This window comes from Rattus norvegicus, chromosome 8, assembly GCF_021556685.1.
Source record: "Rattus norvegicus strain SHRSP/BbbUtx chromosome 8, alternate assembly SHRSP_T2T, whole genome shotgun sequence".
NCBI lineage: Eukaryota > Metazoa > Chordata > Mammalia > Rodentia > Muridae > Rattus > Rattus norvegicus.
In genome coordinates, this window is record NC_141541.1 from 7,762,082 (window position 1) to 7,786,246 (window position 24,165).

Here is a 24,165-nt window from a genome sequence, read left to right on the forward strand (position 1 = left end):
GAAGGCTGGAAATAATCAAACTCAGGTCTGCAGTCAACAAAGTAGAAACAAAAAGGACTATACAAAGAATCAAGAAAACCAGGAGCTGGTTCTTTGAGAAAATCAACAAGATAGATAATCCCTTAGCCAGACTAACCAGAGGGCACAGAGAGTGTATACCAATTAACAAAATAAGAAATGAAAAGGGAGACATAACAGATTTTGAGGAAATTCAATAAATCATCAGACCCTACTACAAAAGTCTATATTCAACAAAACTTGAAAATCTGAAGGAAATGGACAATTTTTTCAACAAATACCAGGTACAAAAGCTAATTAGGAACAGATAAACCATGTAAACAACCCCACAACTCCTAAAGAAATAGAAGCACTTATTAAAAGTCTCCCAACCAAAAGGAGCCCAGGACCAGATGGCTTTAGTACAGAATTCTATCAGTCTTTCATAGAAGATCTCACACCAATACTGTCCAAACTCTTCCACAAAATAGAAACAGACTGAACACTATCTAATTCCTTCTTTGAAGCCACAATTGCACTTATACCTAAACTACACAAAGACTCAACAAAGAAAGAGAACTTCAGACCAATTTCCCTTATAAATATTGATGCAAAAATACTTAAAATAATTCCCCCAAACCCAATTCAAGAACAGATTATAACAATCATTCACCATGATCAAGTAGGCTTCATCCCAGGGATGCAGGGATGGCTCAATATACAGAAAACCATCAACGTAGTCCATTATATAAACAAAGTCAAAGATAAGAACCACATGATCATTTCATTTGATTCAGAGAAAGCATTTGGCAAAATTTAAGTCCCAGAAAAATCAGGAATTCAAAGTTTATACCTAAACATAGTAAAAGCAATATACAGCAAACCAGTAGCTAACATTAAACTAAATGAAGAGAAACTTGAATTAATCCCAATAAAATCAGGGACTAGACAAGGCTTCCCACTCTCACCGTACTTATTCAATATAGTACTCAAAGTCCTAGCCAGAGCAATCAGACAGTAAAAGGAGATAAAAGGGATACAAATTGGGAAGGAAGAAGTAAAAATATCACTATTTGCAGATGATATGATAGTGTACTTAAGTGACCCCAAAAGTTCCACAATAGACCTACTAAGCCTGATAAACAACTTCAACAAAGTTGCTGGGTATAAAATTAACTCGAACAAATCTGTAACCTTCCTCTGCTCAAAGGATAAACAGGCTGAGAAAGAAATTATGGAAAGGACACCTCTCACAATAGTCCCAAAGAATATAAAATGCCTTGGTGTGACTCAAACCAAGAAAGTGAAAGATTTGTTTGTCAAGAACTTCATGTCTCTGAACAAAGAATTTGCAGAAGATCTCAAATGATCGAAAGACCTCCTATGCTTATTGATTCATAGGATTAATTTTGTAAAAAATGGTCATTTTGCCAAAAGCAACCTATAGATTCAATGCAACCCACATCAAAATTTCAACTCACCTCTTCATAGAGCTAGAAAAAGCAGTTCGCAGATTCATCTGGAATAACAAAAAACCCAGGTTAGCGAAAACAATCCTCAACAATAAACAAACTTCTTGGGGAATCACCATCCCTGACCTCAAGCAGTATTATAGAACAATAGTGATAAAACATTCTATGGTATTGGTACAGAGACAGGCAGATAGATCAATGGAATAGAATTGAAGACCCATGCATCTACAGTCACTTGATCTTTCACAAAAGAGACAAAACCATCTAACGGAAAAAAGATAGCATTTTCAACAAATGGTGCTGGTTCAACTGGAGGTCAGAAGAATTCAAATCAATTCATTCCTATCGCCCTGTATAATGCTTAAGTCCAAGTGGATCAAGGCCCTCTACATCAAACCAGATACACTCAAGTTAATAGAAGGAAACATGTAGAAGTGTCTCCATAACATGGGCACTGGGGAAAATTTACTGAACGAAACATCAATGGCTTATGCTCTAAGATCAAGAGTGGACAAATGGAACCTCATAAAACTACAAAGCTTCTGTAAGGCAAAAAACACTGCCATTAGGACAAAACAGCAACCAACAGATTGGGAAAGAATCTTAACAAATCCCACATTTGATAGAGTGCTAATATCTAAAATATACAAAGAACTCAGGAAGCTAGATTCCAGAGGGCCAAATAACCCTAGTAAAAAATGGAGTACAGAGCTAAACAAAGAATTCTCAGCTGAGGAATATTGAATGACTGAGAAATACCTAAAGAAATGCTCAACATCCTTAGTCATCAGGGAAATGCAAATGAAAACAACCCTGAGATTTCACCTCACACCAGTCAGAATGGCTGAGATCAAAAACTCAGGTGACAATAAATGCTGGCATTGATGTGGAGAAAGAGAAACACTCCTCCATTGTTCGTGGGATTGAAAACTGGTACAACCCCTTTGGAAATCTGTCTGTAGGTTCCTCAGAAAATTGGGCATTGAACTACCCGAGGACCCAGCTATACCTCTCCTGGGCATATACCCAGAGATGCTCCAACATTCTATAAGGACACATGCTCCACTATGTTCATAGCAGCCTTTTTTATAATATCCAGAATCTGGAAAGAACCCAGGTGTATTTCAACAGAGGAATGGATACAGGAAATATGTTACATCTATACAATGGAGTTCTACTCAGCGATCAAAACAATGACTTCATGAAATCCATAGGCAATCGATTCGTAAATATCAACTAGTAAATATCCTGAGTGTGGTAAACTAGTCATAGAAAAACACATATGGTATGCACTCACTGATATGTGGATAATAGCCCAAAAGCTTGAATTACCCACAGACCACATAAAGCGTAAGAAGATGCATGACTGAATTGCAGATGCTTCACTCCTTCTTAAAAGGGGGAACAGAAATATTCATAGGAGGGGATGTGGAGGCAAAGTTTGGAGCAGAGACTGAAAAAAATGGCCATTCACAGCCTGCCCCACATGTGGCTCATGTATTTACAGGCACCAAAACTAGGTAAGATTGATGAAGCTTAGAAGTGCATGTTGACATGAACTGGATATAGACGTCACTTGAGAGACACAGCCAGAGCATATCTAATACAGATGTGAATGCTAGTAGCAAACTATTGAACTGAGAACGGGATCCCCTTTGGGGGAATTAGTGAAAGGATTGAAAGAACTGAGGTGGCTTGCAACCCCATAAGAACAACAGTGCCAACCAACTAGAGCTCCCAGGGTCTAAAACATGGGCTGACCCATGGCTCCAGCTGCATATGTAGCAAAGGATGGCCTTGTTGGGCACCAATGGAAGAAGAGCCCATTTTCCTTCCAAGGGTGGACCTCCAGTGTAGGGAAATATCGGGAGGCCTTGAAGGGGGGTGGATGAAGAGGGGATCACGCTTATAGAAGAAGGGGAGTGGGATGGGATAGGGGGCTTATGTCCGGGAAACTGGGAAAGGGAATAACATTTGAAATATAAATAAAAATATCCAATAAATGAAAAAAACAAAACAAAACTAAAGTCTGCTCTGGCTATGTATGATACATGCACTTTGGCGTGGTATTATTCAAAATAAAGCAAAACAAAACATTAAGCAGATCAATCCACAGCATCTCTCAGATTATCCAAGATATCACTTTTAGAAGCTTTATTTCTGTTATTGATATCTTAGCAAATAAGTTGTAGTGTTTGCTTTCTAAGAAAAAGTCTGGAACGTTTTGTTGATTGTGACTTAATTTATGAGGTATGCTTAAGCATGGACACATAAATATTGAGCACCTACTATGCCTTAAGAAACAGATTATATAGTATTTATACAAATAGGAAAGGCAACTGGCATATACCTAATACACGCACCAACTTGAAATTACTGTAGAACTGTTGAGAGTGCATTTTCAATGAGTTACAGGGCTGACTGTCACAAGGTGGTTCTCTTTAGATCTCCTCATGATAGTTAATGCTTATTGATTACCTAGCTTGTGGAGCTTCTAAGATATTTTTGCATGAAATATTTAGTTTCAATACATAATGATCTTCTTGTTTAGTACTCGGGTTCTTTCACTTTGTGTAATCAAATGTTTTAAACTTATTTTTATGTAGTATTATTTGTGTATTTGACGAGTGTGTATAAGGATATGCATACCTCAGTGCATATATGGAGGCCAGAGAGCAACTCCGTGCAGTCAGTTCTTCCAGCTTTACATGGGTTGTTCCCAGGCTTGCATGGTAAACACACCCAGTGAGCCATCTTGTCAGCTTTCATTTTCACATGTTTTAAAATCACACTTCTGAGTTTAATAACAATTTTGGTTCTAAGACTACAGAGAGGTGTCAAAATTATTTTTTTCTTTTTCCCAAAATTACTTTCTGCTGTAAACAAATACAACTCTTAATATGACACAAACCCATTCCAAACTTGAATGAAAGCTATTTTAGAAGTATATCTCAATGCCAAGCTTAAGTTTTGTTCTGAAATACTGAATTTTCTTGACAATTTTCTCACCTAGTCAATTGTACCACAGTTATAGGTAAACAGGGACCCTGCGAATCTAGAGAGTGTATTGAATTGCTGCACGTAGTACCCTTGCTACTTCCAGGTCCACTGCCCTTTATAATATGCCAAATAAAATATACTATTTTTTAAAAAAAGAAAAATAAAATTTATTAAATCTCCATGGGTGTTTCTTTTTGGCTATTTTCCTTAGTGTAACTGAAAATATCAGTCAGCCTTCAGTTTCATTTTAGCCTATTCTACACCTAACTTACACTCCAGGGCTGTTAAGAGGGAAAATATGGTTTTTTTTTGCTTCAACTTAATTAAATCAACTCAACTCACTCTTCATTCAACAAATATTTATTAAGCACCTACAATATGCCAGGCACTGTGCTGGGTGCTGGGGGGTACAACTGTGAACAAGATAGACACAGTCCCTGCCCTCAAGGAGCTGACAGTCTAGTAGTTTACAGACACATACACAAGTAATTACAATGCAGTAGGATGAGTGCCATGATGGGTAAGAAACATTAAGAATGGCACATAACTCAGTGTCATGGGCAGGGGTGGTGGATAATCATGGAGATCTTCCCAGTACACATAAAATTCAATTTCGGGGCTGAAGGATGTGTGACAGGTAAAGACAGAGATCTACAGACTGAAGAGATGGTAGATTCTGTGTTCTGTGTGCTGTGGAGGTCCATTTGCTGGCTGAGAGCTTAGGTAGGAGTGAGAGAAGGAGGGGGAGGGGGAGGGAGAGGGAGAAGAAGTAGGAGAAGAAGTAGGAGAAGAAGAAGAAGAAGAAGAAGAAGAAGAAGAAGAAGAAGAAGAAGAAGAAGAAGAAGAAGAAGAAGAAGAAGAAAGGAGAAGGAGAAGGAGAAGGAGAAGGAGGAGAAGGAGAAGAAGAAGAAGAAGAAGAAGAAGAAGAAGAAGAAGAAGAAGAAGAAGAAGGAGGAGGAGGAGGAGGAGGAGGAGGAGGAGGAGGAGGAAGAAGAAGAAGAAGAAGAAGAAGAAGAAGAAGAAGAAGAAGAAGAAGAAGAAGAAGAAGAAGAAGAAGAAGAAGAAGAAGAAGAAGAAGAGACGGCACACCAGGGAGGAGCCTAGGTTGTGAAATGAATCATTACTCAACAACACAGTAACCTTTCCCAAGGGACAGTGCATACATGTGTTATAAGGATTACATTGTAGTGACACACAGATATTGAATAGGGATTGTAAGCATTGAGGGAAGGAAACCAATCCTCCAAACTTCTGACACCCTGTACCCTCACCAGGCCAACTTTCTGCACAAGCCTTGCACATATGACACTGAAAAAAGGAGCATCTTTGTGTGCTGCTCACCCCTAGGAACTTACCAGCACCATTTCCTGTAAAAACTCAACTCTTCCTTTAAGGCCACACTTTGGGAAACATCCTAATTTGTGCTTTCTACAAAGATCCCTCAATCTGTGATTTTTTTCATCTGTATCATTGAATTCATTCATTTCAAATGAAGCAGACCTTTTGAACCATAAGGGTTTTGTTTTCTTAAAAATGAGCATGGTATAATTTTATTCACAATTACTGGGTAGAAATAAGGATTGAGTTTTTCAACTGTAGTTTACCCCAAACTGTTATCAGTGTCTTCAAAGAATTTAGTATGGGAATGAGGGAAAATGCCCAAGAGACACTGAATTATTTACTGCAACATAGAGTCAAGTAAAATTTCCATGCAGGGTGTGTTTGTATTAGAATAGTGGTTCATTCCCCAGACTCAAGGACTCTACTTTTGACAACTTAGTCTGTTAACCCATGAGCCCAATATCTAGAAAAAGTATGCAGAAATAATAAAAACTAGCTACATTTTTATATGGCCTATCCCTTGATTTCTATAATCCCTCAAGGAGTCTCAGAGTTTCTCAAATAATCATACGGAAAAAAGTTAAGCTCTGTGGATAGGTACTGTAAGAAAAACTGTTGTTTTATTCTTTTGGGTGGGTACAAAACCACAATTTTGTACACAGAACAGGATTATAAATTATATTGATAACATGAATGACCCGTAGTCTTTTAAATTCTACGTTGCAGATGGATGACTTCATGCCAACATTTTCTTCATTTTTTTTGTTGTTGTTTCTGATAGACAAACACAACCTATGAGCCAACTTGTGTGACAGAGTGAAGGTTACAGGAAACAAGGTGACAAACAACTTTTACATTAAAAAAAAGTCTCTAAAGTTTATTACAGTGATGGCATTATTATCAATTATTGCAATGTATTGTTCCCTAAGATGGTTAGAAAAAACAATTGTGTTGTCCTCTACTGGATTTACTTCAGTTAAAAAGCAAGCATGTTTCAGTATTGTTTTATTTCCAAAGTAACTGTAAATACTTTCTTTAAATTTTGTTGTTTTTTTCACAGGATTTACATATTTATTATTTTCTTATCACATCTTAGTGACTGCTTGTTTCAGCTGCAGATTATGCCATCGACTAAATGGGTGTTCTGGAGACACAGGTAGAAGGTTCCTTGACCTCTAGTAACTGTTGAATCTGTTGCTGTAGTGACTAAGACCTTTCTGAGAAAGAACTTCACAGTTTAATGCACTAACTGACCAGTCTGATTAGTTTTAAGTGCGCTCATGTGAAATTTGTTGCTGTTAATACACCTATCCCAGCTATCCCCCACCCTCTATCCCCAAAAAAACTAAATTGTGAGTTTTCCTGATAAAAAAAAATCCGAGTCTGCATTTCCGTGCTGAAATCATGCACTGGTTCTGTCCGGCACTCAGTATGCTCTTCCTGCTCTCAAGCCAAAGGATGGATTTAGTCAAGACCCACTCTTGGCCTTTCCCTCAGGGCTGCGTTTCAGTCAGTCACCAACACAGTTTGATTAAGGCACTCAATTATTTTTTTGGTTTTTATGGTAGGTCCGATGCAATGACAGCCAATCCCGAACTTTGTCTAATTGCAGTTCCTGTGTGTACGGCCTTGGGGCAGTCAGGGGTCAGCACACGGCCGTTTTCTCCCACACTCCCAGTGATGGATAACCTGGCTTTGTTTCTTATGGCTTCGGAAAAAGTCAGCTGGGTTGCATGAAAAGGAAACAGAGAGGATGCCAGGTGTTATGATATTTCTGTTGCTTCAACAAAACGTGGCACATCAAACACCAAAATACTGATAACTAGACATCTGCATTTTTCTCCTGTGCTTTTTGGTCATAGCAAATTGCTTTTTAAAAAAGAGCTCAGATACAGCTGGAGAAGAATCAATCAGCATAAAGTTTTAGGTTCTACATAGTTAAAAGATATTTGTAAAATCATAAAATCTGTTTTATTGGGGGGGGCAAATCTGGATAGGAATTCTTTTCACTTGCTGATCTCTACACCCTAATACTTTCAAGGAAGCTTAAAACTTTTCTTGTGTTAGATGGACATTCTATAAATTATGGTATTTTCTTGTTAGGCGTTTTCTTTATGATGCAAAGAATGGTTTCTTAAATCATGAAAAATTGCTAAACCACATATATATTAACTTCCTGTTTTCCTCACACAGACCTATCCACACACTTTCAATCATTCACACAAATTACAGACATGACTCAGAACGGCACAGTTAGTGACATATAGTTCACTCTATGCCTGTTAGGAATCAAGGCTCACATTTATGTTTCAATAAGGTGCATCATAGGTAGGCATATTTGACAATGCATGGAATGGAATGGTCACAGGTGGTCTTGCGCTGAAGGAAAGGTGGCTGGCCTCTGAATGTTCACTAAGTCTTTATTTCCTAACTCCTCAGATACGAGAAGGTAACACTATGTAGAAGAGAAGGAGGCTCTGTGATCACGTATATCCGAGTACTGTGTATTTACTGCCTTCAAATCCTTCCTAGCAAATAAATACCAGGGTTAAGAAGAGGAAACGGAGGTAAAGGAGATGTTCTCTAAGCTGTGTAGTGACTAGGACTTCCACTTTCTTGCATATAATGTATGTGTTTATTGTGAACAAAATTTTATCTAATTTTTTAGGAAATTCTATTTCAGGTTTGATATGCACATGGTAATGAAATTCATTATGGTGCTAAAAGCTGTTGGAGTAAAACTATTTAAAGTCATTCACTCTGATGATAACAACTCAAATTGTGTGACGTTATTAACTATAATTAAAATAAAAGGGACATCTAACAGTAGTCCAAATGAATACCTGTTTTCATAGTGAGGACTTAGGATAGGGCTTTATAGGATTTTTATAGAAATATCAATCACTTTTATGTTTAGAATAATTTTGCATATAATGGGAACTTTAGGGGGAAATGGCACACTTAATTGCTTAGCTTCCATTAGTACCTTGAAATCAAAATCTGATTTTTGAAAATTACCTTGATTTGCTATTAGTTGTGTGTGCATGTATTTCTCTGTGTATCTGTATGTGTATCTGTCTCTGTGTCTGTCTGCATTTCTTTCCCCCCCAGTGTGTGTGTGTGTGTGTGTGTGTGTGTGTGTGTGTGTGTGTGTGTACCCACAGATGTCTGTGAGCCATTTGATCTAGGTGCTGGTAACTGAATGTTGATGCTTAACATCTGAACCATCACTCTGGTCTCTAGCCAAGTAGATCTTCTATGTAGTAAAGGATCTGGTTTTGATTTTGCAGATTTTGTTGACTTAGATACTATCTAACTTAAGAACCATTAATTATAGTTCTTAAAGCCTCTTCTTTTCTTTCTTTTCTGTTTTCTTTTAAGAAACTCTCTGTCCATAGTTGAGGTTAGCCTACAGCTCACCATAAAGCTCAAGATAGCCAAAAATTTGCTGCAATCTTCTTATCTCAGCCTTCCAAATTCTAGGATTTTAGCCATGAACAGGATGTCAGTCTTTATAAACTTTTAAAAAGGGGAAATACATATCAGCTTGATAGTAAAATAAAAAGTGTTTTATCTCAAGGCTTCGCTGTAGGTACAAATTGTTTTTATTAACTCTGAATGCCACTGACTTCAAAGTAAGAATTAGATGATAATGAATGCTTTGTCTATATTTAAAATGCAATTTTTAAAAGCTCACATTTAGCCTTAAAGGAGTCACTTCTGTCTACTGGTCTGCCTTTAGGATTACTCTTAGATGAAAAAGCAACAGAGAGTGATACGTTTAGATATAGAAAGATGAATAGGAATGGAATACAGATGAAATGGTGAGCTAAAATTTATGCTTAAAATGGGTTGGATTTTTTTATATGCATTATTTCTTTAGAAAACATTGCTACTTTACCAAAAATGGGAATGTCCCTAGGTTTTTGATCATTTAAAATAGGTTTTGTTCTTATATTCTTAGCATGTATGAGTTGCATAGCAACTTATCCTGTCTCTGTTTAGGAAAGGTTAGATCTAATTTCAAATTCACTCAATTTTAGGGAAATCATGCTGTTTACATTATTTTGGGGAGCAACCCTAATATGTTTTAATGTTTCTGACCATTGCAATGCAGATATCTATTGGCAACATAAAGTTTCAAACAGAACATCTGCAGCCAACAGAAAACAGAACCACTGTGCACTGAAAATGTCAAAAATAGAAAGCTCTAATGAGAAGCAAGCAATACCACCACAGGACAGACAGGTCACAACACCACGTTCACAGGATGCATCCCCCGCTCTCTGGCGTAGGCCTAAGTCCTACCCCTAAATCTTAATACTTTCGGTTCCATATACGTTGTAACCTTCTCTATAGGTTGCTAAATTGTGGGTATTCTGCGAGGAAGTTGGGTTAAAAGTCTGTGCACTCTTTGCCACCTTCATTCTCTTCGCCTCTGCCCTGGACTTGTAACAGAACTCTATCAAAGCCACCAGCATTGCCAAGCCCAGGCCGCCAACCAGAATGTAGAAGACGCCTGCTACGTTGCTCAGGCTCAAGGCACTCGTCTTGTCCTAGAAAGGATAAAGACAAGGCAGTTAACTATCAGAATGACACATCCAAAAGGGAAGGGACACATAAAGTCCAAATAGTTAATTAACATAAATCCTTAATTTAGCTGAGAATTATTTACAGGCATCAAGTCACTAATGCAGGTTTATAAAAGTAAATATAAAGCTTATTGCTCTTGGGAGAAGAAAATTATGATAATTATCAATAAATACATAGGATTACATTCAATAAAATCCAAACATTTTATTGTTACTAAATACGCAATAAAAAGCACTATAGTTAGCCATAAGTAAGAATACATATATATATATATATACATATATGTATGTGTATATATATATATGTAGGGAGACATAAGAAAACTTGTTTTAGATTTTGAAAATTTCATGCTTAGAATATGGAAAAGAGAATCTTTGGGCTTTACATTGTTTAAAAGGTCATTTTAGTATTTAATATTTCTTTTGAATACTTATCATCCCACATTTCATAACTTTATAGAACTAAGGGTCTTTAAATTATCAGTATCAAACTATTCATCATTAACTTATCAGGTATATATAAATAATAAGGCACCAGGGCATGCATTATTTATTCTTCCAGTTTATCCATAAACACACTAAACAATATTAATTTTGAATTTTATATACTACTTAGCAATAGTATATGTAATACACTATATGTTTATGTAATAAAATACATATATGTAATATGTATATGTAATAAAAATACAATATGCATTATAATATACAGGAAGTATTATATTACTTTAAAATTTTAATTTAATTTAATGTTTTCGTTTTGAGACCGCGTCTCATGTAGTCTAGGTTGGTAAGCTCTGCAGCTTAAGAAACTTTAATTCTGATCCTCATGCCTCGATATCACAGGTTCTAGCATTACCAACATATGTCACCACTTCCAGCTTTTTAAAAATAAATTTTAATGAAATATATCCTAATTTAGAAACAATTTATTTATGTAAGGTTAGATTTATACTTATTTTTATGAATTAAATTTTTCATTGCCACTTAAAATGCTTAATAGTTAATATTTTATGTATATTTTAGTTCAGATCCTCACTATAGTATTCCCTCATTTTTAGATGTAGAAACAGACAGGCAGATGATTAGGAGATATGAAACTGTGACAATAAGTAAAAAGAATTTCAATAAACTATTAATGTGTTTTACATACATACACACATATATATGTATGTATATATCATTATTGTAAAAGGACTTAGGATGACCTGAAGAATGTTCTGTAGCCATCATATATCCAAGAATGCCTTCAATACAAAATCTGGTTCAATTTCTTCTGCTGTTATATTAGGAAATTTTAATTTAAGTGATACAAATATCTACATATGCATTTGTTGGCTTGGTCATGTTATTTTAAGGTAAGTTGGTTTTGATTATGTACATTTATCGTATTTTACAGCAGGACACAAGGTGACAGTTCATTATATTGCCAAGCTTGTCTTATGCCACTCTTGTTAAAAGGCAGAAAGTATGATTAAATAGGTGTAAGTTCTGAAAAATGAGCTTTTAATCTGACTTTGTTTCTTAGAATTAATAGAAACTTCCAAAATGTAGTCAGTCACTCATTTCAATGTCTTAGAATGGCTACCTATTTGCATTCCTTCTAGAATATGATGTACAAAAATTTCAAAAAAAATTCAAAACTCTTCAATTATGGCTTATATGCATGCGTCATCTGGCCTCTTTAAATATATTCTATAGTTATGCTTAATCAGTGATAAAATTGATTTTTTTCCAAAGATAATAAGGATGTAACTTTGTACTTCATAAACTCAGCCTATACGTTTCTGCCTTTCTTGTAAGGATTTCACAATCAGGGAATGAGGAGATGGTCAGTGGTTAAGAGCATTTTCCAGAGGACATGGGTTGGATTTCCAGCATACAAATACAGCTAACAGCTGTTTGTAAATCCAGTTCTAGGGCATCCAATACCTGCCTCTGGCATCTGAGAATGCAGAAACATACATGCATGCAAATAAACATGCATGCAAACCAAAAATAAGCAAATCTCTAAAGATAAGTACATGGACAAAGGATCTTAGAACTTGTGGAAATGCACTGTTAATACTGATTTTTGAAATAATTTATATTGAGAGAATGGATCTGGAAGTCTATTGTATTGGTCTGTTAAAACAGAAATTTTAAGTAACCCAGAATACTTGACAGTGTAGTGATATAACAGAGTGTTATTTATTTAATATATTGACCTTGCCCATAATTGATGATCAATTTCCCATTTCCTGTTTTGAGAACCAACTTTAAAAATACATATTTATGTTCTCTTTATGCAAAAAGAAACCTGACAAAGATTAGTGGTAAATAAGTGTGAATCTTATTTTATATCTATCTATATATCTATCTATATATATCTATCTATATCTATATATATCTATATCTAATCTATCTATCTATCTATCTATCTACATATATATATTCAAGTTAATTTTAGTTTATCTTAAATCTTTATTACAGGGAAGCAGTTTTATTGCCTATGGATAGAGCCTGGGTTGAAATTTATGGTATTAAGTTCTAAATAATGTAGACAGAAAAGTTCAGTGTTTAAAAGTTTCATTAAGTTTAGATAATTGCTCCCCGTTACTGTTTGTTTCACATTCAAGAAGAGCCCCGAACTGCACCGACTGACCTTGCTTCCCGAGTCCTTGGGTCCACATTCACCTTTATCGTACCACCATTTGTTTTTCAGCTTGTCTAAGACGCCTGCCTCACTGAGTTTCAAAACGGCAAGGTTTACAGGAGTTCTTCACGTGGAAAATAACATAAATAACATTATATATGTTATTTTATGTTATTCAAGTAAAACTACATTAGAATCGCATGGCAAAGTGAAGGAGCAAAGGCCACAGTAGGTACTATGTCTTAACTGTAGGCCCAGGTTTAGAATCAGACATAAAACTGGGGCCTGCTCCATCGCTTTATGTAACAGGCACATGCTGCTAGGGAGGATTTTTAAATAAAAATGTATGCAATTACTGTGAATCCAAAACTATTGGCCTGGTTGGATTTCATGAACAGTTGTAATTTACCCCCATATACCTGTGACAGCAGAGTCCAGGAACCGCTTACTTTCTTCAAAATGAGTAGAGATGGCAACAAACTGCGCCCCATACACTACAGTCTAGTTAGTGAGCTTTTACTTTCTTCCTATGAATATGTGGATGGTATATGTCAATGAATAGACTCCATAGCACGTTTCATACAAGGAGAAGGGTATCTCCTGTGTTGCTGACGAAGCCCCAGTTTAGGTAGTAAAGGTCTTTACAATATAAGTATGCAAATTGCTATTTTAAAGTATAAGCATATGCTTGTATTTTCCTTCTGAATTGCAGCATTGAGTCTAAATGACATCAACGTAAGCAATCATCTGTCTAAATTTTTAAATTATTACAAATATATTAATGATAATAAAAATTCTAAGATAAAGAGGGCTTAACTCAACAACTAAATATCTGGGCATTATCCAAATCTGGAATTGTGATAGTCTGGCTTCATAGCTTCTGTACTTAAAAATACACCAACGACTCAGAAATTTTATTTAAAATTGCTTGTATAGATTTAAAATGAGATTAATTACCCCCTAATGTTAGTTCACATACTTTTGAACCAGTGTCATAAAATTTTACGATGATGTAGGTTTATTACTCCATTTAAGAAATAATCAGTTTTTGCTCTGGTCCTGAAGTTTTAGCTGTTTAGTGGTTGAAAATCTGCAATAATTTAAACCTCTATTAAAACTTGTATTTTAGAGTAGGCTTATTAGCAGTAATGAAATGACCTCAGTGGATCTAGGCCTCATCGTTTATACCCATCTACTTGTATGCACACTTAGGCTCCTCATAGTCAGCTCAGTCCTCTCAACTCAGTGATAATAAGGGCCTGCAATTCATTCTCTTCCTAAAACAGTACTTACCAGAATAATAACTGACTCACAATTAAAGTAGTTAGAGGATTATATAGAAGATCAGTTTTCTTCTTGGAATTAATACTGTATAGGATTTGACTGTGTTGAGATTTGTATTTCCTGGGAGAGTCTTTAATGTGTGGCAACTCTACTGCCTTGGTGCTACCATAACTAATATTTAAAAAAATGTTTAGACCCTCAGGTTGACATTCCAAAGCCTAAAAAACACGCCGCACGTGATAGACATATTACAGTACTATAATGCATTTTTGAATGTGTTGGACTGAGAAAAAGAGTATTCAGATATAAGAAAAAACCAGATGTCAGATATGAAAGTAGTCTCTTTTAGCTTCCTTCTAGGGGAGTTAATAGCAGCATTTGTGGGTTAGATGGCGACTGTTGTCACTTTTTCTCTCCCTTCTGCATGTCAGCTTTTTCTTTATCCTCTTTCTCTCTTCCCCTGCTTCTTTGCCTCTTCTGCCATTCACACAAGTAGTTTGGTTTTAGAGAGTGAGGTTAAATTGGCAATTCAGACATCAGATATTTATTACTAACTATAACTAATATTCAACCAGAGGAAGTGTACACATGGAGGAAGGGATGTGGTCCTAGGAGAACCCTTTCCAAGCTACGGGTGAGTAAGCAGTTTCTTTTCTATCACAGCTTTTCTGCTTGTGTATAATTTTTTCTATGACTGTCTCTTAGTTTTCATTCATTTCCAAGGTTTTAGTATCAGAGAATAAGTGTCTTATAGGTATAAAACTTATTAAAATCAAGCATCAACTGATTTCAACCAAATGTCAAATCAAAACTGAGGAATTATGTGCTGGAATACAATTTCCAGGAATAAGTATTCTAAGGATTGTGTCCATTAAGTGATTTTTATGAACACTCACATTCATGTGTATAGGGATATTTGTATGTAGGACACTAAAGCAAACAAAATAGAAAAGGTACTCATTATAGAGCTGTTATTAGTACCATGATAATAGGTGTAGGCCTTGTCAAAAATCTTAAAGTCAAGATTTAGAACCTCAACACATATTGGCTTGTACAAAAAGTTTTACACACTGCAATCCATATTTCTACTGGGCCCTTGTCACTAAATGTGTTTATAATTTCACCCACTCATTAGGATGGGTATAAATTTTCATAAGGATTAAAAATAATTTTACAATAATATTAGTACAGGCAAAGGATTTTTAAACAAGATTTTGTTTGCCTATGATTTCTCATCTGCCATTTTCCCTGGAAGATAAAAATCCCTTCTCTTAACAACTCTTGTTAAATTTTTATGGCTGAAGGTTACTGTAGTCAGAACTTCAGTGTTGGGAATGGGTGTAGCTATAGTCTGTGACAGCCAAGCTGCCTCAAAACCAAATCAGTTATATTTTGGATGGGTTGTGTGAAGACCTCTCTGGATTTGGTCTATCTATCTATCTATCTATCTATCTATCTATCTATCTATCTATCTATCTATCTATCTATCTATCTATCTATTTATCATCTGTCAATCTATTTATTTTATATCTGCAGTTTATACCCTTGAACTGATGCTTTGGAGCTTGCTGCTTTCTTCCATTTAGCACTTTGATTTCTTATTTTATCTCTTTTGAAGATCAAGTAAAATAGTATATAAGAGGTAATATTCAAAAGAAGAGTAGTTATTTGCGGAAGATACAGAGTGAATTTTAAATGCATAAGCACTTCTTGGTAATTTACTCTGACCTTTGTTAGTTCAGGGTGATAAATATTACCTTTTCTCATGAATTCATAGTAGGGTGTTATTAACATTTACATTGAAACATCGTTATTTTTTGGTGATAAACCTTGCATGAATATGGAACTTAAACTCCCAGGGGAAAACAGAACATACTATAATTTCATTTTAAGTGATTATTTTATGTTAAGTTTTTTTTAACATTTTGGAAAGTTCTCTGGCAATACCTAAAATAGTAGTTTAGAACATAATTTCCTAGTTCATCTTTATGAAAACTATGCTATATACAGCAAAGGAATAAAAGGTTTGCTTTTAGGACTAATCAAGTTAGACTTAAAGTTAGGTTTACTATCAGACCATGCAAGCTTACTCAGCTCTGTGATACATCATCAGTCTCTTGAGTTCACACTGACCCAGTTGTTGAATCCCTCATTTTATAAAGTCATAATTATTATTGTTGTGTATATTTTCCTAACATACACATATTTCTGTTTTGCTTGTTTTTCTGTAGACAATCTTTTTCTTACCCTAAAATTGGATTGATAATTATATTTATAAAACATAGAGCATCTCTATACTGTCTGAAGGCTTGTCATTATAAAATATTCAAACAGTAATTTCTGATTTCATGACATATAAATGTTTATTTATTTATCTTATGTGCACTGATGTTTTGCCTGCCAAATCCTCTGGAACTGATGGTTACAGATACTTGTGAGCTGCCATGTGGGTGCTGGGAATTGAACCCTAGTCCTCTGGAAGAGCAGCCAGAGCTCTTAACTGCTGACACATCTCTGTAGGCCCAACATATACATTTTAAGTTTTCTGGTGCTAATATAGAACATTTTTGGACATTTCTAATTTTCACACAGGAATACTTGGTTTCTGTATATGATTATGGAAACCATTAGAAAATCTAGGGAAGTTTGAGTTTAAAATATAAAATTAATTTATTCATTACACTTTGAGCTAATCCTCTAATATAAGTGTGGTTTGCTCCCTCAAGCTCATTTGAGGCTTAAAACCTCAATGTGACTGCACTAGCGTGGAGGGTCCTTTAAGAAGTCTTTGAGTTGTTGGGAGACTATGTTAGCTTTCTGGAGGCTAGATTAAGTTTTGAGGGGTTACATTGGTTCTTCCAAGAGCAGGTTATTACAAAGAAAGCAAACATGGCTTCTTACTGTTCTCATCTTTTCTCATAATCTGATCTGCCTGGTTCTTACCTTCTCAATCTCTTACTCTGTTCCCCTTCTCTGCCACATAACTGCCATCTGTTGTTATGAAGTGTTCAGAGCCCTCCTGGATGCTGCTTGCACTTTGTGCTTTCTTTATCAATTATTTAGGATCAGAGAACAGAGAGAGGATTAAGAGAGATAGTGCATGGAATGATGGCAAAATATTTACCCTTTCCCCTTCTATATTAGGGCTGGTTATTATAGGAAAATATTAATGAACTTAATTTGAGAGATTATTTTTTTAAGACTAGGATCAGGGTGAGAAGAGCTGCAGATATCTCTACAGCTATATTCCTTGAAATTACAAATCCATTATAGCCCAGCCATATGATTTTAAAAGTATAATTTAAAGTTTTGATTATGTTTTTAATGAGTTGAATGTATTTTCTCAATCAGAATTTTCCTATTTTATTGTTTTTTTTATCTGTAAACACAGGTACAGATATAGACAATAGTGTTATATAGAGAGAGATAGAGAGAGAAGTAGGGGAGATGTTCTTCGAGGTCACAAATTAGAATATCTCTTAATTATATACCTTATTTTTTTGAAGAAATTAATTAGACGTTAGAAAAAAAACAGATGAAGCAGGAATTATGTATGTGTGAGGTGAAGACAAAGATGACTTACTTTGTAGTCTTATAATTTTCCAATTCATCCGTTAACGAAAAGCTTTATATAAACCATGCATCTATCTTTGCTTTGTTATACTGTAATTCTTTGTCTGTAAAAGTTTTCTGGTTGGAACTCTAGACCAATCAAGGTGGAGTCATGTTTTTGCTGTTAATTGGAGATATTTGACAGAAGTCTGGCCAAACATTAATGCAGAAGACAAATAAACTTCACCCTTTTCTTCTCTCCTGTCTTTACATTCTCAGAGACTTTATTCTTTCCAGCTTCACAAGCCCCAGTCCAGTATAGCCAGAGCTTCCCACATTTACTGCCATTGAGCTTGTGAGCATGTCACCAAACTAGTAATAGTTGCAAATATTTTTGCTTTGACAGTAATTGCATACTTGAGTTTGTAAAGGGGTTTGACTGACAACCCATCTTTGGGTGAGTTTACCATAAGTCTCCCAGCAGATGCACCTATTACTTGACATACTGTTTACCCGCTCTTGGTGACATTGAGGCTAACCTTGGAGTCACCTCCCCCGCTGCCACATTCTCCTTTGTCGTACCACCATTTGTTTTTCAATTTGTCCAAGAGGCCTTGTTCATTCAGTTTTAAAACTGCGAGGTTAACAGCATTTCTTGAAACGATAAAACATATTTTGTAAGAAACTGTAGAGCTGTTAAAATGTTAGAAGGAACGAGGACTTAGCTTTTTTGTAAGCTTCTCACAGGTGCTAAATAAACCTCTCATTTTGCTGACAGCATCGTACACAGCAGTCCAAATGAAAGGCAACTGCAACTCATTCAAATGGACTCAGGCTGCAGTACGTGCTGCTGGACATTTACAGTTTGCTCAGTGTATGATAACTGATTTTTTTATTTTTGGAAAACTGTAGTAAACTTGTATTTTTTAGTAATAGTAAAATAATTGCATTTTGAATTCCTTTGCTTCTAAGAATGTCAATGACCCAAAAGAGACTAAGATAAAAATTTATTCCCTGAAGGAAAACAAACTGTCATTAAAAGAAAGAAAAAAAAAAAAACACCACCACCAACAAAACAACAGCAACAACAAAACAAAAATGAAAACAAAAACAGCTACTAATTTAGATTCTCAGTTCCTGGATTACTGGTGGAGTTATTGGTTCAGTGCTTTGAATTCTTTCACAGCTGCAGATTTCCAGGCCCTTTGACTTCAATGAATCTAGGGAGGATATACTAATTAATGGCTCTTAGGATGTTCTTGAATTCACTGTTTTTCTTTGTTCTTAGCTGTTAGAAGGAATTTAGAAATTAGAATCACAAGTCCATTTTGACTGTTCAAATTGAGCAATTGAACTCCAGGACATTATGCTGAATCTTTACCAAAACCATTTGAGATAAGATTTTTCTCTGCTTTTAGTTTCTCTGAGGAGGAATATAAACAGTGTATTGGGTTCCAATTATTCTCCAAGTGCCTTTAAAAAGAGGTATATGTTTTCGCCTTCCATGTATTTGATTTCTCCTGTTTTCACAGTAAAATTAAGAAATGACCCATGAACTCTTTCAAGAGGACTTCCTAGCATTTAACAAGACTTTTGTTAAATCCTAGGAAACACTTAATCTACTGTGGAAATGTGGGCACAAATGTTCTGTCTGTGCTGTTTGCCAAATGAATTACCAGTCAAATAAAAGAAAATTACAAGTTTAACATGATTTACCAGTAAAATGTCATTTAGCTGTCTAACAACAGGTTTTGGCTGTTTGAAACTAAATTGATCATGTGTGTTTATTCTTTTAAAATATATTCCTGGTATTTCAGGTAAATGATCCACTTTTCCACTTCTGGGTAGGATGAACTATTTGGAAAGCATATGCTTTCTCTGAGGTAATTTCATTTGTGTTCAAGAGTTAAAATAACACTTCCTATATGCTAATTAAATTATTAGCCTGTTAATACATTTAGAAGGAAGTGCTACATTAGTGGAGTAAAATTATTAACATATTTCCTAAATTGAAGAACATTCTAAAGTCAATTTTATCACAAATAGAACCAAATTAAAATGCATGTATGCATTTCATAAAGATGAGGAATGTCTAATTTAAAAAAAATCTATTGTGAAAAAAAAGGTACTCAAATTTGTTTTGGTTCTCAAAACTAAACCTTATAGAAATAGGCAAATTTGACTTCAGTGAATTAAAACTATTAGATTTCTATTTAGAAATTCTTATTATATGCTTTACTCTTTGAACATTCATATAAATTTGAGGTTTCAAAAATGCAGTAGTATTCCAATTATTTCATATATTGGTTCATACAGTCCCTTGATTAAAAGTAAAACTATTTTATGAGAGGGTTATTTAACAGGGATAATTAGTAATACCCAAATATGTTTTCACAGCACAATAGAAAATAAAGAAACAAACAAAAAAGCAAAATAAAGGAATGAATAAGAAAAATAAATGTGTATGTTGAGAAGATTGTTTGGAATCGAGCTGTCTGCAAAAATTATTCTTAGATAATATCTTTCTAATACCATCAAATAGGCCATGTAAAAACAATTTAGTTTCACACTGCTATCCATACACATAAATATTCATCTATGTTTGCTTGATAAAATATATATACTTGACCAATAGTTAAACAACTGCCCAGTTCACAATCAATCCATATACTTTTCTTGTAGAAGCTTGTGGTCCTTGGTGAAGTCTGCTTAATACCATCACATATGTAATTTACTTTTCTTCAGTAATACAGTGTGAAAGACATGAAAGACACTTACTATGTAGAGATTTTATTCAGTATGCCATTTTCCCCATGATAATCTACAATTACATGACAGAAGAAGTTATCTATTTTGTAATAGATTTGTGCTGTCTCAAAGCCACCTCAGATTGCTCTTTAAACTGCAGAGTAAACTATATGTAAGTGCATTGTTTTGAACCTGTTCTATCTTAAGAAATCAATTACTTTCACATAAGTATGTAACATTTCTTCAATTATTTTACTGGAACTGGTAAAAAGTACTTTTTATTCAGCTCAAGTGTTAAAGAAGCTCCTAAGGAAAGGTGGTAACCATGGTTACAGAGGTTAAAAAGAATCAGGGAAGTCAGGATCTCAGAAAGCAGATCCCTACTGACAAGTACTTTATTACTGCTTTGGAAACTCATTCATACATTCCAGTCATTGTCTCTAAAAAACTGTCTCCAATATCAGAAACACTTACTGATTGTCTAGGATATTCCTGCTTACTTTGTATCAAGAACACTATGATGGTTATTATATGAAACAGAAAGAAAAGAGTAGACACTGGGGGCTAAATCTTGCATTAAGTATCCATTTTGTATTAAATGCAACTTAAAGTCCACTTGAAAACAACTGATTTCCTAAAAAGCAAAAAGAGGGGTGGTGGTGGTGGTGGAGAAACAGAGTTCTGGATAGATGGAAGAACTTCATCTGACACTTGAGGTGTGTAGACAATGGTCTTTGTGGGCTGAAATAAGTCCTAAGTAATTCACTTCCTTGCCTTCCATTTTATGAGGTTTAAGTAAGAAAAATTTTCCCATTACCTTCTCCTAGCAATGAATCCTATCATAGGAAATGTGACTGCTTTGGAATGAGAGGTTCAGCTGCATAAATCCCAGGAATCATGGAAAGTGCTGAGGGTTTTTTTTTTTTCCCGGGGCTGGGGACCGAACCCAGGACCTTGCGCTTCCTAGGTAAGCGCTCTACCACTGAGCCAAATCCCCAACCCCCTGTGCTGAGGGTTTTTATTCCCGAAGCTATTCTCCAATTTCAGAATTCGGAAATTAATTTCATTGCCTTAATTTTCAAAGATGCCAAGAAATCCTAACAAATCCTTTTGTTTTTATTTGAGAAGTTACAAAGACCCAAGTGCTTAATGGGATCTAAGAAAGGGAAATATTTGCACTGCCTCACACTGTGGAGCCTAATGCAAATACGCCTTTTCTATTAAAAAGACCACATTTATCCAGGTGAGTGTCTTTCATCTTTCTTCCTGTGTCTCCATTAATGACTCCTGAACTTCTATTAATTAAATTAAATTAATTAAAATATATACTCTTGTAGTTGCTGCATATCTCATACCTGATGCTCATTTCTATTCTATGTTTTTCAATGTAATTTATTTTTCTGTTGGTGAGGCATTAAAATGTACATCTGGTACCATGTTTACCTAAATAAATGGGACAAATTTATAATGCTTGGGCTTGGTAAAGTTTTGTGATGGTGGCATAGGATATATGTGTGTGCACGAGTATGCTCATTGCTACCTGAACCTGTGTACATAAATGTGTGAGGAGAAGAGAAGGTTATCAGGACTTTCCTGCTTGTTTGCTTTCTTTCTTTCTTTCTTTCTTTCTTTCTTTCTTTCTTTCTTTCTTTCTTTCTTTCTTTCTTTCTTCCTTCCTTCCTTCCTTCCTTTCTTTCTTTCTTTCTTCCTTTCTTTCTTTTTCTTTCTGTCATGTTTAAGTTAAAATTTTTTCCTTTCTGTATTGGACCTTTTTTTTTTTTTTTTTTAGATTTCAAATGTATCCCCTTTCTTGGATTCCTGTCCATAAGTCCCCTATCCTATGCCCCTCCAAAACCATTCCCCTCCCACCTCCCCACCCTGACATTTTCCTACATTGGGGAGTCCAGCCTTGGCAGGACCAAGGGCTTCTCTTTCCTTTGGTGCCCAACAAGACAATCCTCTGCTATGTAATGAGCTGGAGTCATAAGTCTATCCATGTTTAGTCTTTGGGTAGCAGTTTAGTCCCTGGGAGCTCTGGTTGGTTGGTATTGTTGTTCTTATGGGGTGCAAGCCCCTTCAGCTACTTCAATCCTTGCTCTAACTCCTCCAATGGGGACCGTGTTCTCAGTTCAATGGTTTGCTGCTAGCATTCACCTCTGTATTTGTCATGCTCTGGCTGAGTCTCTCAGGGGAAAGCTATATTTCTTTGTGATAGGGTCTTTCATTGAATCTAGCACTAGTAAGCTGGTGGCCAAAAAAAAAAAAAAACTTTCTCTGGCCTCCACAATGGTAGAAATAATGAATGCATGTGGCCATACTCAGGCTTTTTTAAAAAAAATGTAGGTGCTGTATTTGAATTGAGGTACTCATATTTGTCTAGGAACTACTCTTATCCACTTAATGATTTCTTCAAATCTAAAAATAGAATTTGAAAATTCAAAATAGAAATAGAGTTACTGTAATGACACAGAAAAACTGAATGTAAAATAATGCAGACCTTCACATTTAGTAAATGTCTATCAATGGAAAATAGGAACTGCATATTGTTTGTAGATGAATAATTTTCAATTCTTTCTTTACTCTGTCTGAAATAAATTCAGTCCCATTTCACTTAGCTGAAAAAAACATTTCATTATTGTCAAAAAATGTCATAAGTCTATGTACCTGACAGGTTTTTTGACCTGACTCCTGTAAGATGGCACTACTTTATCATCTAGACATACAAGTCCCTTTATTGTATTCACATATAGAAGATCTCTCCTCAGCCTTAAGCCTCTGATGTCTGTGCTGGAGAGTTTTCTTTATACTATTTCTTGATAGAACTTAAATATCTAGTATCACAAAGCCTACAATATGTACTTATTTGAAGCTGTAGTTTTTATCAAAGACTCCAACAAATCCTAACAAATTTGTTTTCAAACGCCATCAAAATTATTAAAAAGAAATTATATGACAGGTAAACAATCCTTTAGAACCAGCAAAGATGTTTTAAGCAAAGGTGATTTTAAGCAATCTGCCAGAGAAAATACAAAGCACAGAAAAGTAATACAATCTTACCTGGTTCTAACCTGGTGAATTAAAATAATTTAAGTTCATAATTTATACAATATAAATAATTTATTCATATTGAAAGATAAAAATAAAATTGATGCTCAGTGTAATCAAAGATTAAATGTTATGGGCATTTTAATATACATATGATAGAATAAAAAGCTAGAAATAAAATAACTGTGTTTTATATAAGAACTTTAGGATGATTCCCTTTAGGAAATCAATTGTAGAAAATTAGAGAAAAGATAGGAGGGTATCTACAATTCTTGAATAAAAGAATTAAGATTTTTTGGGTCTGTAACTCCTACAGAAGCTTGATTTAAATTCCAGAAAACACTTACTGTATATGTATAGATTCACATGCTTAGATTCAACCCTACTCTATCAAATTCTTTTAGATTAATGTAATTGCATCTATATAGCTGCATAGGTGTTAGTATTGAAAATATTAATAATTCATATGACTTTCTTTTATTTTTATTAAAAATCAATA

General features: G+C 35.0%; 1 protein-coding gene across 5 annotated transcripts in view; it reads right to left on the reverse strand.

Moving 5' to 3' along the window:
• Window positions 1-4,813: 4,813 nt before the first annotated feature.
• Window positions 4,814-24,165, reverse strand: part of Gria4 (glutamate ionotropic receptor AMPA type subunit 4) — a 454,905-nt gene continuing 435,553 nt past the window's right edge. The window contains exons 14-16 of one of the 5 annotated variants that reach the window (XM_087560749.1): window positions 13,047-13,161; window positions 10,232-10,366; window positions 4,814-7,534 (exon numbers count right to left, since the gene is read on the reverse strand). In XM_087560749.1, the coding sequence (XP_087416875.1) occupies window positions 7,370-7,534; window positions 10,232-10,366; window positions 13,047-13,161 (415 nt within the window). In that variant the 3' untranslated portion in view covers window positions 4,814-7,369. 5 annotated transcript variants of the gene reach the window in all.